Source organism: Dryobates pubescens, chromosome 8, assembly GCF_014839835.1.
Source record: "Dryobates pubescens isolate bDryPub1 chromosome 8, bDryPub1.pri, whole genome shotgun sequence".
In the NCBI taxonomy this organism is placed as follows: Eukaryota; Metazoa; Chordata; class Aves; order Piciformes; family Picidae; genus Dryobates; species Dryobates pubescens.
In genome coordinates this window covers 41,680,879-41,695,870 of record NC_071619.1, presented here as the reverse complement: position 1 = coordinate 41,695,870, position 14,992 = coordinate 41,680,879, and the positions used below count along the sequence as shown (strand labels likewise).

The 14,992-nt window shown below is 48.3% G+C and overlaps 1 protein-coding gene across 1 annotated transcript; it reads right to left on the bottom strand.

Moving 5' to 3' along the window:
- Positions 1-2,044: 2,044 nt before the first annotated feature.
- Positions 2,045-14,683, bottom strand: HAO2 (hydroxyacid oxidase 2). The gene is made up of 7 exons (XM_009898467.2): positions 14,537-14,683; positions 12,768-12,919; positions 11,081-11,364; positions 9,242-9,457; positions 6,522-6,680; positions 5,191-5,260; positions 2,045-2,100 (listed from the first exon to the last, which is right to left on the bottom strand). The coding sequence occupies exons 1-7, from the start codon at positions 14,665-14,667 to the stop codon at positions 2,045-2,047; spliced, it is 1,068 nt and encodes a 355-aa protein (XP_009896769.2). The 5' UTR covers positions 14,668-14,683.
- Between the last annotated feature and the right edge of the window lie 309 nt (positions 14,684-14,992).

The window sequence follows — 14,992 nt, the reverse complement described above, 5'->3', positions numbered from 1 at the left end:
ACAGCTTGATCAAAAACTGCTTCTTTGGTACAAAGTGACCCAGCTGCACCTTGAACACTGGGTTCGGTTTTGGGTCCCTCACTACATGACAGACAACGGTGCTGCAGCAGGTCAGGGAAGTGCAGTGAAGCCAGTGAAGGGTCTGGAGAGCAGGTCTTGTGTGTAGCAGATGAGAGAACTGGGATTGTTCAGCATGGAGAAAAGAAGGCTGAGGAGACACCTGAAAGGAGGCTGTAGTGAGGTGGGTGTTGGTTTCTTCTCCCTAGCAATAAGTAACAGGATGAGATGAAATGGCCTCGAGTTGCACCGAAGGAGGTTTAGGTTAGCTATTAGAAGCAACTCCTTCACTGAAAGGGTTCTCAAACACTGGGACAGCCTCCCCAGGGAGGTGGTTGTATCTCCCATCCCTGGAGGTGTTTCAAAGATGCAGAGATGTGGTGCTGAGAGACATGGTTTAGCACCAGTCTTGGCAGAGTTAGAGAATGGTTGGACACAGTGGTCTTAAAAGTCTTTTGCAATGGTTCTATGATTCTGTGATTTAATTTCTCTTCATCTGGAAGCAGTGGGCAAGACCCCTTCCACCTCCAAAGAGTAGCTGAGGTGCCTGTTAGCTGATGCATCATGTCTCTGTATCTGCTATGAATACATCCAGGAAAGCCCAAGCTATGGGAAGTATCAGCCACAACACTTGCAGCCCGGGGCAGGAAAGGTGCACAGCTTGAGTTTCAGTCAGACTTGGAAGAACAATCAAATGGAAGAAGTGCTGGACATAGTTATCCATGTCTGGCAGCCTGCTGGATCAAAGCCTGGGAGTCAGGCCCAGCTCAGGTTCCTCCAGGGGCCCACCAATTAAAAATAAATGTATTTTAGCAAGCAACAGTCACCCAAAGTGTTAAAAGCCCATCTGATTTTGCTAGTCTCAACAAAGGCAGAGCGTGGCCTTTGCCTACACAGAGCCTTTCCTAATCTGCTCAGGAGTTTGCTGAAGATATTCATCAGATCTTTGTGGGTGCCATGGACAGTGGCATTGAGTGCACCCTCAGCAGGTTTGCTGATGACACCAAGCTGTGTGGGGCAGCAGACAGCTGGAGGGAAGGGATCCAGCCAGAGGGACCTTGACCTGCTGGAGAGGTGGGCACAAGCCAACCTCATGAGCTTCAACAAGACCAAGGGCAGGGTCCTGCAGCTGGGTCAAGGCAATCCCAGGCACAAATCCAGGCTGGGCAGGGACTGGCTGGAAAGCAGCCCTGAGGAGAGGGACTTGGGGGTGCTGGTGGAGGAGAAGCTCACCAGGAGCTCTCAGTGTGCACTTGCAGCCCAGAAAGCCAATCAGCTCCTGGGCTGCAGCAAGAGAAGTGTGGCCAGCAGGGCAAGGGAGGGGATTCTCCCCCTCTGCTCAGCTCTGCTGAGACCCCACCTGGAGTACTGCCTCCAGTTCTGGAGCCCCTATGACAAGAGGGATCTGGAGGTGCTGGAAGGGGTCCAGAGCAGGGCCACGAGGATGAGCAGAGGGCTGGAGCACCTCTCCTATGAGGACAGACTGAAGGAGTTGGGTCTGTGCAGTCTGGAGAAGAGAAGGCTCCAAGGTGACCTCATTGTGGCCTTCCAGGATCTGAAGGGGGCTCCAAGAAGGCTGGGGAGGGACTGCTCAGGATCTCAGGTAGTGATAGGACTAGGGGGAATGGACTGAAGCTGGAGGTGGGGAGATTGAGGCTGGAGGTGAGGAGGAAGTTCTTCCCCATGAGAGTGGTGAAGCCCTGGAATGGGTTGTCCAGGGAGGTGCTTGGGGCCCTGTCCCTGGAGGTGTTTAAGCCCAGGCTGGATGAGGCTGTGGCCAGCCTGATCTAGTGTGAGGTGTCCCTGCCCATGGCAGGGGGTTGGAACTGGATGATCCTTGTGGTCCCTTCCAACCCCGACTGATACTATGATACTATGAAGATACTCATTCCACACTTGACTTTTGCATCTCCTTTTTCTCTCTTCAGTTCTTCTTTGGGACCTTGGAGTGAGCTGCTTCTCTTGGGCGGGCATTGCAGGAGGCTGTTCACAGCTTAGAGAACTCGATTAGGTGTCTGCCAACCTCTGAAACGCTGGCACAGCCTGAAACAAATAGAGAAACAAACAGTTGGTGAGAGAGGAATGTCTGTGGATTAAACTTGGAAGGCTCCCTCTCTGAGTCATGGTCTAGTCTTGCATGAGTCATGTGGGGATAGGTTCACACTTCAACATCTTGCTCACAGCAGCCCTGCTCCTCAATGGCATCGTCACCCTTGAGGTTAGGCGCTGGGCTTTCTGCACAGGGAGAGTGAGAAACATGAAAAGAAGAAAACAAAAACAAAGAAAAGGGGGGGGAAAAAGGGTTCTGAGGTGGGTTGAAAGGCTGACCTTTCTTTACCTCCCACCAGGGCAGAAAGAAATGAGACTCAGACAAACAGATTGCAGAAGTGGTGGAACGTTTAAATGGAAGAGCAGTGAGTGTTTTACAGAGTACCACAAGCACAGTGACAAAAGGAGATCCCAAAGCATTCCCAGAAGCATTTCAACACTCCCTTTTTTCCCCATCTGAGGGTACACCCAAAACTCCCAGGGCTCTTTCTTCCCCCTGCCTCCTCCACTGTCAGGCTAATCTTGGATGGCCAGATCTGAGACTGCCCTTCCCCCTTCTCTTCCTGGCATTAGGTCTAGCCAGGCCCCAAGAGGTCTCGAGATGTCTCCCCCTCCATTACCAGATAGGGAACATTTCCATAGGAGTGGTGAGGGAAGAAAGAGGAAGTGTAGAACCTTGCTGGTGGTTTTATAGGGCACAGAACATCATGGTATGACATACACAGCTCCCTGTGTCCACCCACTGGGCTGGACCCTCGGGACACCATAGGTGTATCTTGTGTGGCAGCAGCAGGAGGCACCCAGCCTGAACCACCACAGATTCTTAATTCACCCAGCAGTGAAAGGTGGATAGAAAAGAAAAAGGGAGGACAGATGGACATTTGCAGTAGCATTTAATTTGATCAGATCTATGTGGGATTTCAGAGCCCTGCCAAAAGCATCCCAACCTACTACTCTGGCTGAGTTCAGTTTGCTTTTCATGGAATCAGAGAATGATAGGGGCTGGAAGGAACCTTGGAAGATCATCCAGTCCAACCTTCCTGCCAGAGCAGGTTCATCTACAGCAGTTGGCACAGGATGGTATCCAGGCAGGTTTTGTATGACTCCAGAGATGGAGACTCCACCACCTCTCTGGGCAGCCAGTTCCAGTGCTCCATAGCCTCAAAGTAAAGAAATTCCTCCTCATGTTTAAATGGAACTTCCTATGTTCAAGCCTATGCCCACTTCTTCTTGCCCTGTCATTTGACACCACTGAAAAAAAGACTGACCTTTGCATGTAAAGAAGTGTGAGAGCCTCCTGGGAAAGAAACACCTTGTAGGAATCTTTCCTAGCTGAAAAATTAACCTCCAAGCCCAGGTTATTAAGGAATGCCCAATGGCATTCCAGTTCCAGTCTCCCATCAGTGTTGCAGTACACTTGAGTTGGAGAGGCTGAGGGAGCTGGGGTTGCTTAGCCTGGAGAAGAGGAGGCTCAGGGGAGACCTTCTTGCTGTCTACAACTCCCTGAAGGGAGGATGTAGCCAGGTGGGGGTTGGTCTCTTCTCCCGGGCAAGCAGCACCAGAACAAGAGGACACAGTCTCAAGCTGCACCAGGGGAGGTTTAGGCTGGATGTTAGGAAGAAGTTCTACACAGAAAGAGAGATTGGCCATTGGAATGTGCTGCCCAAGGAGGTGGTGGAGTCACCATCACTGGAGGTGTTTAGGAAGAGCCTGGATGAGGCACTTGGTGCCATGGTTTAATTGATCAGATGGTGTTGGGTGATAGGTTCGACTTGGTGATCTCAGAGGTCTCTTCCAAGCAGGTTAATTCTATTCTATTCTATTCTATTCTATTCTATTCTATTCTATTCTATTCTATTCTATTCTATTCTATTCTATTCTATTCTATTCTATTCTATTCTATTCCATTCCATTCCATTCCATTCCATTCCATTCCATTCCATTCCATTCCATTCCAGGAACATTAGCAAAAGCTTGGAGGAGCCATGGAGGCATTTAAAATTGAACCAGAACCAAAAGATTTTATTCTCTACTGCACAGAGAAATCCTGCATCTGTTTCATTCCAAACATTTTGTGCTGGGAAAAACCCCACTTTTTGCATTTTACCATGGCAAGCATGAAATTAAATATTGAAATCCACGTGCAGTTCCCAGAAGAACAGAGATTCCAGGTTTTCCTCAGCTCCATTTAGCACTTCTGCATCTCTTTAACTAGGTCAGAAAGCTGCTTTAACCGACCTCCTCCTTGCAAGCTTCATTGCTATGGCACCTGAAATGGCCAGTGCTTTCACAGGAGGCAAAAAGCATCTCAAATGTAACAACTAGCAGGGCTTGCATGCTGTCCCTTTTGTGACCCATCCATTTGACTTCTGATTTTAGATGGCTTGCATGCAGAAACCTTTGCATCTGGGGAACAGGTCTTGTGAGGAGTGGCTGGGGGAATTCGGGTTATTTAGCCTGAAGAAAATGAGGCTGAGAGGAGACCATCTTGCTCCCTCCAGCTGCCTGATAGGAGGTTGGAGCAAGGTGGGCTTGGGACATTTTCCCTAGTAACAAGTGACAGGATGAGAGGAAATAGCCTCAAGCTGCACCAGGGTGTGTTTATGCTGGCTGTTAGAAGAAATCTCTTCACTGAAAGGGTTCTCAAACACTGGGACAGGTTCCCCAGGGACGTAGGTGAATCTCTATCTCTGGAGGTGTTTAAAAGAGGTAGAGATGTGGTGCTGAGGGATGTGATTTACCACCAGCCTTGTTAGAGTTAGAGAATGGTTGGTCTTCATGATCTTAAAGGAGGGGGTTGGTCTCTTCTCCCAGGCAACCAGCACCAGAACAAGAGGACACAGTCTCAAGCTGTACCAGGGGAAGTTTAGGCTGGAGGTGAGGAGAAAGATCTTCACAGAAAGAGGAACTGGCCATTGGAATGTGCTGCTGGTGGAGTCACTGTCCCTGGAGGTGCTCAAGAGAGGATTTGATGTGGCACTTGAAGCCATGGTTTAGTTAGTCATGAGGTGCTGAGAGGTAGGTTGGTCTTGATGATCTCTGAGGTCTTTTCCAACCTTATTGATTCTCTGATTCTCTGCTTACCAGCTAAAGCCATGGACAAGCGAAACTCATCCTGCAAAATCCTCAGGAGCTCTTGAAGACCTTCTTCACCCTGCTCCAACAAAGCAATCAGTCAGAGTGAAAGGAGCAGTGGCACAAAGCAACAGGGTCAGAATGCTTCCACTGTGAGAGCTGGGGCAGTCCCTTGAGGCCCTGCCAACTCCAGCCTCTCACAGGGCTGAATGATTAAAACAATAGGATGGATGTGCTCAGTTCATCACAGATTCGTTTGGATGCTTTTCCTTTTGTGATGCAGGGAAAGAAAACAAAGCTGTTTTTCACTTCTGACAGTTTCTAACTCCTGTGGGATTTTTTTTTCTCAGCCAGCAGTTAACCTCCATCAGGGAGCTTTTTTCTTTTTTTTTTTAATGCCAAACCTTCCAGCACTGCTGGCATTTGGTGAAGTAATGAGAGCTTAAACACTTTAGCAATGATACTAGGCTGAGCCTTTAGAAATAGTACACTGTGCCTCCAAGCAAGTAGAAACATAGAATCATAGAACCAAAAAGCTTGGAAAAGACCTCAGGGATCAAGTCCAACCTGTCACCCAACACCTCCCAGGCCAACATCTCCCAGGCCACCAGCACCAGAACAAGAGGACACAGTCTCAAGCTGTGCCACGGGGAAGTTTAGGCTGGAGGTGAGGAGAAAGTTCTTCCCAGCAAGAGAGATTGGCCATTGGAATGTGCTGCCCAGGGAGGTGGTGGAGTCCCCATCCCTGGAGGTGTTTAGGAAGAGCCTGGAGGAGGCACTTGGTGCCATGGTTTAGTTAGTCATGAGGTGTTGGATGATAGGTTGGCCTCAATGATCTCAAAATGTCTTTTCCAACCTGGTTAATTCTATTCTATTCTATTCTATTCTAGTCTAGTCTAGTCTAGTCTAGTCTAGTCTAGTCTAGTCTAGTCTATTTGTATTCATTCTATTCCATTCTATTCCATTCCATTCCATTCCATTCCATTCTATTCTATTCTATTCTATTCTATTCTATTCTATTCTATTCTATTCTATTCTATTCTATTCTATTCTATTCTATTCTATTCTGTTCTATTCTATTCCATTCCATTCCATTCCATTCCATTCCATTCTAATGTATAATATTCTTCACTGGTGAAAGCTGTTGCTATCACTTTTAATAGGATGAGAGGCTATTATCTCAAATGGAGGTATTCAGAAACCACGTAGGCATGGCACTTCAGGACTTGATCTTGAGTGGTCTGTTCTAATCTTAAAGATTCTATGATTGTATGGAATAAAACCACCATCAGAGTTTTATAGAGGGGGAGGAGTAGATATAGAATCTCCAAGTTGCTTACCTTGTAAGCCAGACCCCATAAAGCTGGTCTTCCAATGAAGACACACTTTGCTCCCAGTGCCAGTGCTTTCAATACATCACTTCCTTTTCGTATACCACCATCTACGTAAACTTCAACTCTTCCTTGTACTGCCTCCACAACCTCCACCAGAGCATCAATCTGCAAAGAAGCAGGCACACTCACCTTGAACCCAGCTTTTAATTCCAAGAGAAAGAGGAGATACAGCAACAAGAGAAGCAGGGACGCAATGCTTTAACAGTGCACCTTCTTAATGTGGGACAATGCAGGACACAGAGCCCAGCACCAAAAGCTGCAGAATAGAGAGGAGCACAGAATCACAGCATACTGGGGGCTGCAAGCAGGTTGCTATAGCAGGATCACCTAGAGTATATTGAGAGGAGAAGAGAAGGCTCAAGGGAGACCTTATTGCTCTCTACAACTACCTGAAGGGAGGTTGTGGCCAGGTGGGGGTTGGTGTCTTTTCCCAGGCAACCGGCACCAGAACAGGAGGACACAGTCTCAAGCTGCTCTGTGCCAGGGGAAGTTTATGCTGGAGGTGAGGAGAAAGTTCTTCCCAGAAAGAGGAACTGGCCATTGGAATGTGCTGCCCAGGGTGGTGGTGGAGTCACCATCACTGGAGGTGGTCAAAAAGGGATTGGAGGTAACACTTGAAGCCATGGTTTAGTAGTCATGAGGTGTTGGGTGACAGGTTGGACTTGATGATGTCTGAGGTCTTTTCCAACCTTATTGATTCTATGATTCTATGTCTGGGTAGGTTTGGAATGCCTCCAGAGAGCAGACTCCACAACCTCTCTGGAGAGCCTGTTCTAGTGCTCTGCTGCCCTCAAAGGCAAGAATTTTTTCCTGATGTGCACATGGAACTTCCTGTGTTTCAGTTTCCATCCATTTTCCCTTGTCCTGTCAGTGAATACCACTGAGAAGAGTCTGGCTCCCTCCTTCCAACACTCAACCATTAGATATTGATAAGGACTAATGAGATCCCCTCTCAGTCTTCTCTAGGCTAAACAGCCCAAGGTCTCCCAGCCTGTCCTCATAAGAGAGAGTCCCCTTAGTGGCTCTCCACTCAATTCTCTTCTGTAGGTCCATGTCTTTCCAGAGCTGGGGAGCTCAGAAATGGACACAATACTTCAGGTATGGCCTCACCAAAACAGAGTAGAGGCTAAGGAGAACCAATCTCAACCTGCTGGCCACACACTTCTGAATGCACCCCAGGATGCCATTGGTCTGCTTGGCCACAAGGGCTCACTGTTGGCTCATGGTCAGTCTGTGGAGTACTTGAAAGTGAATTCCATTTTCTGGTGCTTTGCTTCTTCTGCTGTAATTTGCTAGGAATTCTGATAATGGCATCCTGGCCTGCATCAGAAATAGTGTGGCCAGCAGGAGCAGGGAAGTCATTGTGCCCTGTACTCTGCATTGGTTAGGCCACACCTTGAGTACTGTGTCCAGTTCTGGGCCCCTCAATTTAAGAAGGACATTGAGACACTTGAACATGTCCTGAGAAGGGCAACAAAGCTGGGGAGGGGTCTGGAGCACAGCCCTGTGAGGAGAGGCTGAGGGAGCTGGGGTTGTTTAGCCTGGAGAGGAGGAGGCTCAGGGGAGACCTTCTTGCTGTCTACAACTACCTGAAGGGAGGTTGTAGCCAGGTGGGGGTTGGTCTTTTCTCCCAGGCAACCAGCACCAGAACAAGAGGACACAGTCTCAAGCTGTGCCAGGGGAGGTTTAGGTTGGATATTAGGAAGAAGTTCTTCCTAGAAAGAGAGATTGGCCATTGGGATGTGCTGCCCAGGGAGGTGGTGGAGTCACCATCACTGGAGGTGTTTAAGAAGAGCCTGGATGAGGCACTTGGTGCCATGGTTTAGTTGGTTAGATAGTGTTGGGTGACAGGTTGGACTCAATGATCTCAAAGGTCTTTTCCAACCTGGTTAATTCTATCCTATTCATTCTGTGATTCTGTAATAGAAGAGAATTTCTGTTCTACAGAGGAAAACAGAGAAAAGAAAGTCCACAGGTATTACGCAAAACAGAACAGTAAAATAAGGATAACTGGGAAAACTGAGCGAAGCCAGGTGAAATACTCACACATCCAAACAGCCCTTAGTTTCTTTATACAGGTTGAAGACCAGGGAGACTTTTTCTCTAGATAACTCATCCTTTTTCTGGCTCATGGAAGCCAATACATTCCCATTTAGACTGGAGTGTGCAAACATGCAAAGCAGACCTCTTCCTGAATCTGGCTGCATTGTTTGTGCATGTCTTGGCAGAGGGCAGCAATGACAGTAATTAATATATTGACAGTTGGCCTCAGTTATTTTCAAAGTCTTTTCCAACTGAGATGATTCTCTGATTCTCTCATTTGCACATTGTTGGTTCCAGAGCTTCATTTTACTTTTGCTGCAGTGTGCAAAGAGGACACAAGCACTGCACAACCGCATGAAGACACAGGCAGAAAAGTTTTGCTAACTCAGGCCAGTAGTTTGTCCAGCAGTTCTGTAGCGTCAGTGCTGCTTACAGAACCCTCCCAAGAAGCTGAGAAGATTACTTCAGTGGAAGTAAAAGAGCTAAAGGACGTTTGCACACAGCCATAGCCGCACAACAAACACACACATCCACCAGAAGCATATAAATGAGCACAGAGATAGTCAGGTCAGTGCAAAGGTGCTTCGAACAAACACTCAAGGGACATCTGTTTTATCACTTACAGTGGCAGGTCCTCCATCCAGCTGCCTTCCACCGTGATTGGACACAATAATTCCCTGAACTCCATGTCTCACTGCCAGCTCTGCATCCTCTTTTGTCAAGATACCTTTGATGATGATGGGCAGGTGGGTCAGGCTCCGCAGCCAGTAGATGTCGTTCCAGGTGACGGAAGGGTCTAAGCTGTTGGGGGGCAGCCCATACTCAGAACGGTCTTCTCCCTACAGCCACAGGACAGAAGGCAACTTCATCTGAGCTGTGAAAATATAGAGGGCCCCTTTGAGTCTTTCTCTGCCCTAGAATCATAGAATTACAGAATCACAGAATCAATAAGGCTGGAAAAGACCTCAAAGATCATCAAGTCCAAGCTCTCACCCAACACCTCATGACTAACTAAACCATGGCACCAAGTGCCACATCCAATTCCCTCTTGAAGACCTCCAGGGATGGTGACCCCACTGCCTCTCTGGGTAGCACATTCCAACAGCAAACAACTCTATCTGTGAAGAACTTTCTCCTCACCTTGAGCATAAACCTTCCACTGGCACAGCTTGAGACTGTGTCCTCTTGTTCTGCTGCTGGTTACCTGGGAATAGAGACCAACCCCCCTCTGGCTACAACTTCCCTTCAGGGAACTGGAGAGAGCAATAAGGTCTCCCCTGAGCCTCCTCTTCTCCAGGCTAAGCAACCCCAGCTCCCTCAGCCTTTCCTCACAGCCCTTCCCATCTTTGTTGCCCTTCTCTAGACACCTTCAAGTGTCTCAATGTCCTTCTTCAACTGAGAGGCCAGAACTGGACAGAGGACTCAAGGTGTGGCCTAACCAGTGCTGAGCACAGGGCACAATGACTTCCCTGCTCCTGCTGGCCACATTATTCCTGATGCAGGCCAGGATGCCATTGGCCTTCTTGGCCACCTGGGCACACTGCTGGCTCATGTTCAGCCTACACGCAACCAGTACCCCCAGGTCCCTCTCTGCCTGGCTTCTTTCCAGCCACTCTGACCCCAGCCTGTAGCACTGCATGGAGTTGTTGTGGCCAAAGTACAACACCTGCCACTTGGACTTGTTGAATACCATCCTGTTGGACTCTGCCCATCTGTCCAGCCTGTCCAGGTCCCTCTGCAGAGCTCTCCTACCCTCTAACAGATCAACTCCTGCCCCCAGCTTGCTGTCATCTGCAAATTGACTGATAATGGACTCAATCCCCTCATCTAGATCATCAATAAAGATACTGAACAGGATGGGGCCCAGCACTGATCCCTGGGGCACACCACTGGTGCCTGGCTGCCAGCTGGCTGTGGCACCATTCACCACCACTCTCTGGGCTCAGCCTCCAGCCAGTTCCTAACCCAGCTCAGAGTTCTGCTGTCCAAGCCAGGGGCTGACAGCTTGGCCAGGAGTTTGCTGTGGGGGACGGTGTCAAAGGCCTTGCTGAAGTCCAGGCAGACTACATCCACAGCCTGCCCCACATCCACCAGGCAGTCACCTGGGCATAGAAGGTGATCAGGTTGGTCAGGCAGGACCTGCCCTTCCTGAATCCATGTTGGCTGGAAATGAATTATTCAAAGTTGCTAACAGACATGTTCATCAGCTCTGGACAGAAATTGTCTGCAGAGAAGAATCATTAGAATGGGGGTGGAGATTGATGTCTCTAAGGAAGCTGGACTGAGATTTTGGAGCCAGAACCCAGGCTGGCAGGAGGTCAAACGAGGACACCACAGTACCAGAAGGGGAGAAGATATGCCCTGGGTTACAACAGATGCCAAAGCAGCAGTTACCCAGTGGGTTTTGCCTCATGTGGTGCACACCAGGACAGTGAATGAAAGGACAGGCTCATTTTACAAACCTCAAAGGCTCCTTCCAAGTTCTTCAGTTTCATGTGGGGAGGAAGGCGGAAACCATTGCGGATATCATCGCGTCTTTTGCCTGTGTAGGGCAGATCTGCAGTGAGGACGAGGCCCTGGAAACCCAAGGCCTCTGCCTGTTGGACTAGCTGCTGGGAAACAGCCCTGTTGCGGTGGATGTAGAGCTGGAACCAGCGGAGGCCACCGGGAGCTGCCGCAGAGATCTCCTCCAGTGTGCAGGTGGAGTAGGTGCTGGCAATGTAGCAGGTGTTCATCGCTTTGGCTGCTGTGCAGGGGTTGGAAGATACTCACAATCAAGGCCATAATCAACTCTCCTGTCAGACACCAGCTACAAAATTGTTTTTATATATGGTTTTCAGACCACACCTGAGCTCCTGTTTTACTTTTCTCCTACCAAGCACAGTGCTCTACCCGCTGGCAAATGTGCCCTTGGAGTTAGAAATGTCTCTGTTTACCACTGGTGGACAATCAGAGTGGATTGGATAGGATAGGATAGGATAGGATAGGATAGGATAGGATAGGATAGGATAGGATAGGATAGGAGGTATTGGATAGGATAGGATGGGGTAGGATAGGATAGGATAGGATAGGATAGGATAGGATAGGATAGGATAGGATAGGAGGTATTGGATAGGATAGGATAGGATAGGATAGGATAGGATAGGATAGGATAGGATAGGATAGGATAGGATAGGATAGGAGGTATTGGATAGGATAGGATAGGATAGGATAGGATAGGATAGGATAGGATAGGATAGGATAGGAGGTATTGGATAGGATAGGCTAGGATAGGAGGTATTGGATAGGATAGGATAGGATAGGATAGGATAGGAGGTATTGGATAGGATAGGCTAGGATAGAATTGAGTTGAATTGAATTGAATTGAATTGAATCAAATAGACTAGAATAGACTAGACTAGAATGGAATAGAATTAACCAGGTTGGAAAAGACCTTTCAGATCATGGAGTCCAACCTATCACCCAACACCATCTAATCAACTAAACCATGGCACCAAATGCCTCATGCAGTCCCCTCTTAAACACTTCCAGTCATGGTGACTCCACCACCTCCCTGGGCAGCACATTCCCTTTTGCTCCTTCCCTTTGTTTTTTTTTTTTCCCTCTCTGTTGGGAAGGAGGAGGGGGGAGCAGGGGATGGATTCTCAGCTTTGTCCCCATCTGAGCTCTTAAGTCCCAGTGAAGGCTCAAACTACCAAAAGACCACAGCACTGAGGAGCTGTGTGGCACTTGGTATACACCAGAAATGTGCCCACAGTCTCTGTCTTAAGCTTGCAGCAGCCTCCATACAGCTGATCATCATAGAATCAACAAGGTTGGAAAAGACCTGAGAGATCATCAAGTCCAACCTATCACCCAACACCTCAGGACAAACTAAACCATGGCTTCAAGTGCCACATCCAATGCCTTTTTGAACACCTCCTATTGTTAGCTGGAAAGGTAAACTCTACAGAGCTTCCCATCCATTTTGTGACCAGATCCAGCTGGGTCATTCACAAATAGGGGTGTCAGAAAGTGTTGTAAAAGGAGTTTACCCCTTCAAACCTGAAAATGTTTGCTCAGTCACATTCCAGCTCCTCCTAACAGATTCTTCAGGCTTTCCCACAACCCTCTTTTATTTGCTACATTGGCCACAAGACAGATAGGTACCTCTCGCTGTGCTTCTCTCTCCATCAGGCCATGCTAGCTGGTGGAAGCCAGTAGGGGCAATTCCTACAGGAAAGCTGATTTCAGCTCCCAGGATTTTGGTCCTAGTGTCCATCATGGATACGTCCCGCAGCACACGTGGCCGGAAACGAATTCTGGAAGACAAAAGTAACCCTTCAGCACAGTAGCTGTTCAGGGGCTTTATTGAAGTTTCATGGAAACTAGGCCTTCTTCTACCTATTGAAGTGCAGGAATCTCAGACAATAAATAAACCAGGCTATAATGGAGGCTCTTTGTCCTTTCTGTTCATTTTCAGATGTCCATTCAGCCATCAGTTCAGCCACTAGCACCTCTCATTTAATCCCATATCCTGCTTACCAGCCACAGGACATCATCCTGCATTTCCCACCTTAGCTCACCAGCTCTTTTCATAGAATCATAGAAACAATAAGGCTGGAAAAGACCTCAAAGATCATCAAGTCCAACCTATCACCCAATACCTCATGATTAACTAAACCACGGCTCCAAGTGCCACATCCAATCCCCTTTTGAACACCTCCAGGGATGGTGACCCCACCACCTCCCTGGGCAGCACATTCCAATGGTCAGCAACTTTCTCTGGGAAGAACTTCCTCCTCACCTCAAACCTAAACCTTCCCCTGGCGCAGCTTGTGACTGTGTTCTCTTGTTCTGGTGCTGGTTGCCTGGGAGAAGAGACCAACCCCCACCTGGCTACAACCTCCCTTCGGGGAGTTGTAGGCAGCAATAAGGTCTCCCCTGAGCCTCCTCTTCTCCAGGCTAAGCAACCCCAGCTCCCTCAGCCTCTCCTTGTAGGGCTTGTGCTCGAGGCCTCTCACCCTCCTACTGTCCATCCCACAGATTCCTTCCACTTGCAGCCCAGTTCCAGGTTGCTGTCTTTCACTTGATCATTGTATGCCTGTCCTCACTGTACACTGCGCTTGCCCTCGCTGTCTGTTACATGTTCCCCACACCCCACACTACTTGCTTGTAGGCTTCATCCTGTTCACCAAAAGCTCCTTAGTGTGTCTCATTCTGTGTCTCACTCATCCCCTTTCCTGACAAATGCTACCCTGCCATTTGCCAGAGCCCTCAGCATCACTTATGCTTCATAGAATCTAAGTTGTATTCAGGCCTGCATCATTAACTTCTCAGACTAAAATAGAAGAATTATAGTTATCTAAAATCAGGAGGGTCTAGGATCAATGAAGATTGTATAGCCTGGAGAAGAGGAGGCTCAGGGGAGACCTTCTTGCTGTCTACAACTACCTGAAAGGAGGTTGTAGCCAGGTGGGGGTTGGTCTCTTCTCCCTGATGGTCAGCACCAGACAAGAGGACACAGTCTCAAGCTGTGCCAGGGGAGGTTTAAGCTGGATGTTAGGAAGAAGTTCTTCCCAGAGAGAGTTGTTGACCATTGGAATGTGCTGCCCAGGGAGGTGGTGGAGTCACCATTCCTGGAGGTGTTCAAGAGAGGATTAGATGTGGCACTTGGTGCCATGGTTTAGTAGTCCTGAGGTGTTGGGTGACAGGTTGGACTTGATGATCTTTGGGGTCTTTTCCAACCTTATTGATTCTATGTTTCCATGATCATTGCACCTCCAGGCATATGTTACTCAGGTAAATGCATCTTGCTTGGGGACCACCTTGAAAGGGCAAGGTGTAAGCAATCTTTGCTTCTGATGTCCAAACATTTTGCACAAAAACATAGCTTAAAAGCTTCCAGTACAACACTCCTGATTTCCTCCTCACCTTACCTCTTATATGCCAGGATGTTTTCGTCTCGAGTGCTGCAGTCATCTGCTCCAGCTGCAAAAAAATCCCAAGCCATCTTGGGTAAATACTTTTTAGCATGGGCTTCAAAGTCTGAAAGACACACCATAGCCATTGCTGGGGGAAGCTCTGGGAACCCTGAAGAAAAGAATAACAGAGCAGAAATTAGAACCATAGAATCATTTTGGTTGGAAAAGACCTTAAAGATCACCAAGTCCAACCATTACCTAACTCTAGCAAGGCTGAGGCTAAGCCGTATCCCTCAGCACCACATTTCTGCATCTTTGCAACTCTTCCAGGGATGGGGATTCAAGCAACCTCCCTGGGAAGTCTGTTCAGGCCTTTGAGAACACTTTCCATGAAGAAGTTTCTTCTGATATCCAACTTAAACCTCCCCTGGTGCAACGTGAGGCCATTTCCTCTCATCCTATCTGGACACC

Excerpts from the sequence above, each read along its gene's own strand:
- HAO2 (XM_009898467.2), bottom strand. The coding sequence starts at position 14,667 with ATGGCTATGGTGTGTCTTTCAGACTTTGAAGCCCATGCTAAAAAGTAT. Across the intron at positions 12,920-14,536 it reads AACATCCTGGCATATAAGAG|AATTCGTTTCCGGCCACGTG; the intron begins GTAAGGTGAGGA and ends TTTGTCTTCCAG. Across the intron at positions 11,365-12,767 it reads AGAGAGAAGCACAGCGAGAG|CAGCCAAAGCGATGAACACC; the intron begins GTACCTATCTGT and ends ACCCCTGCACAG.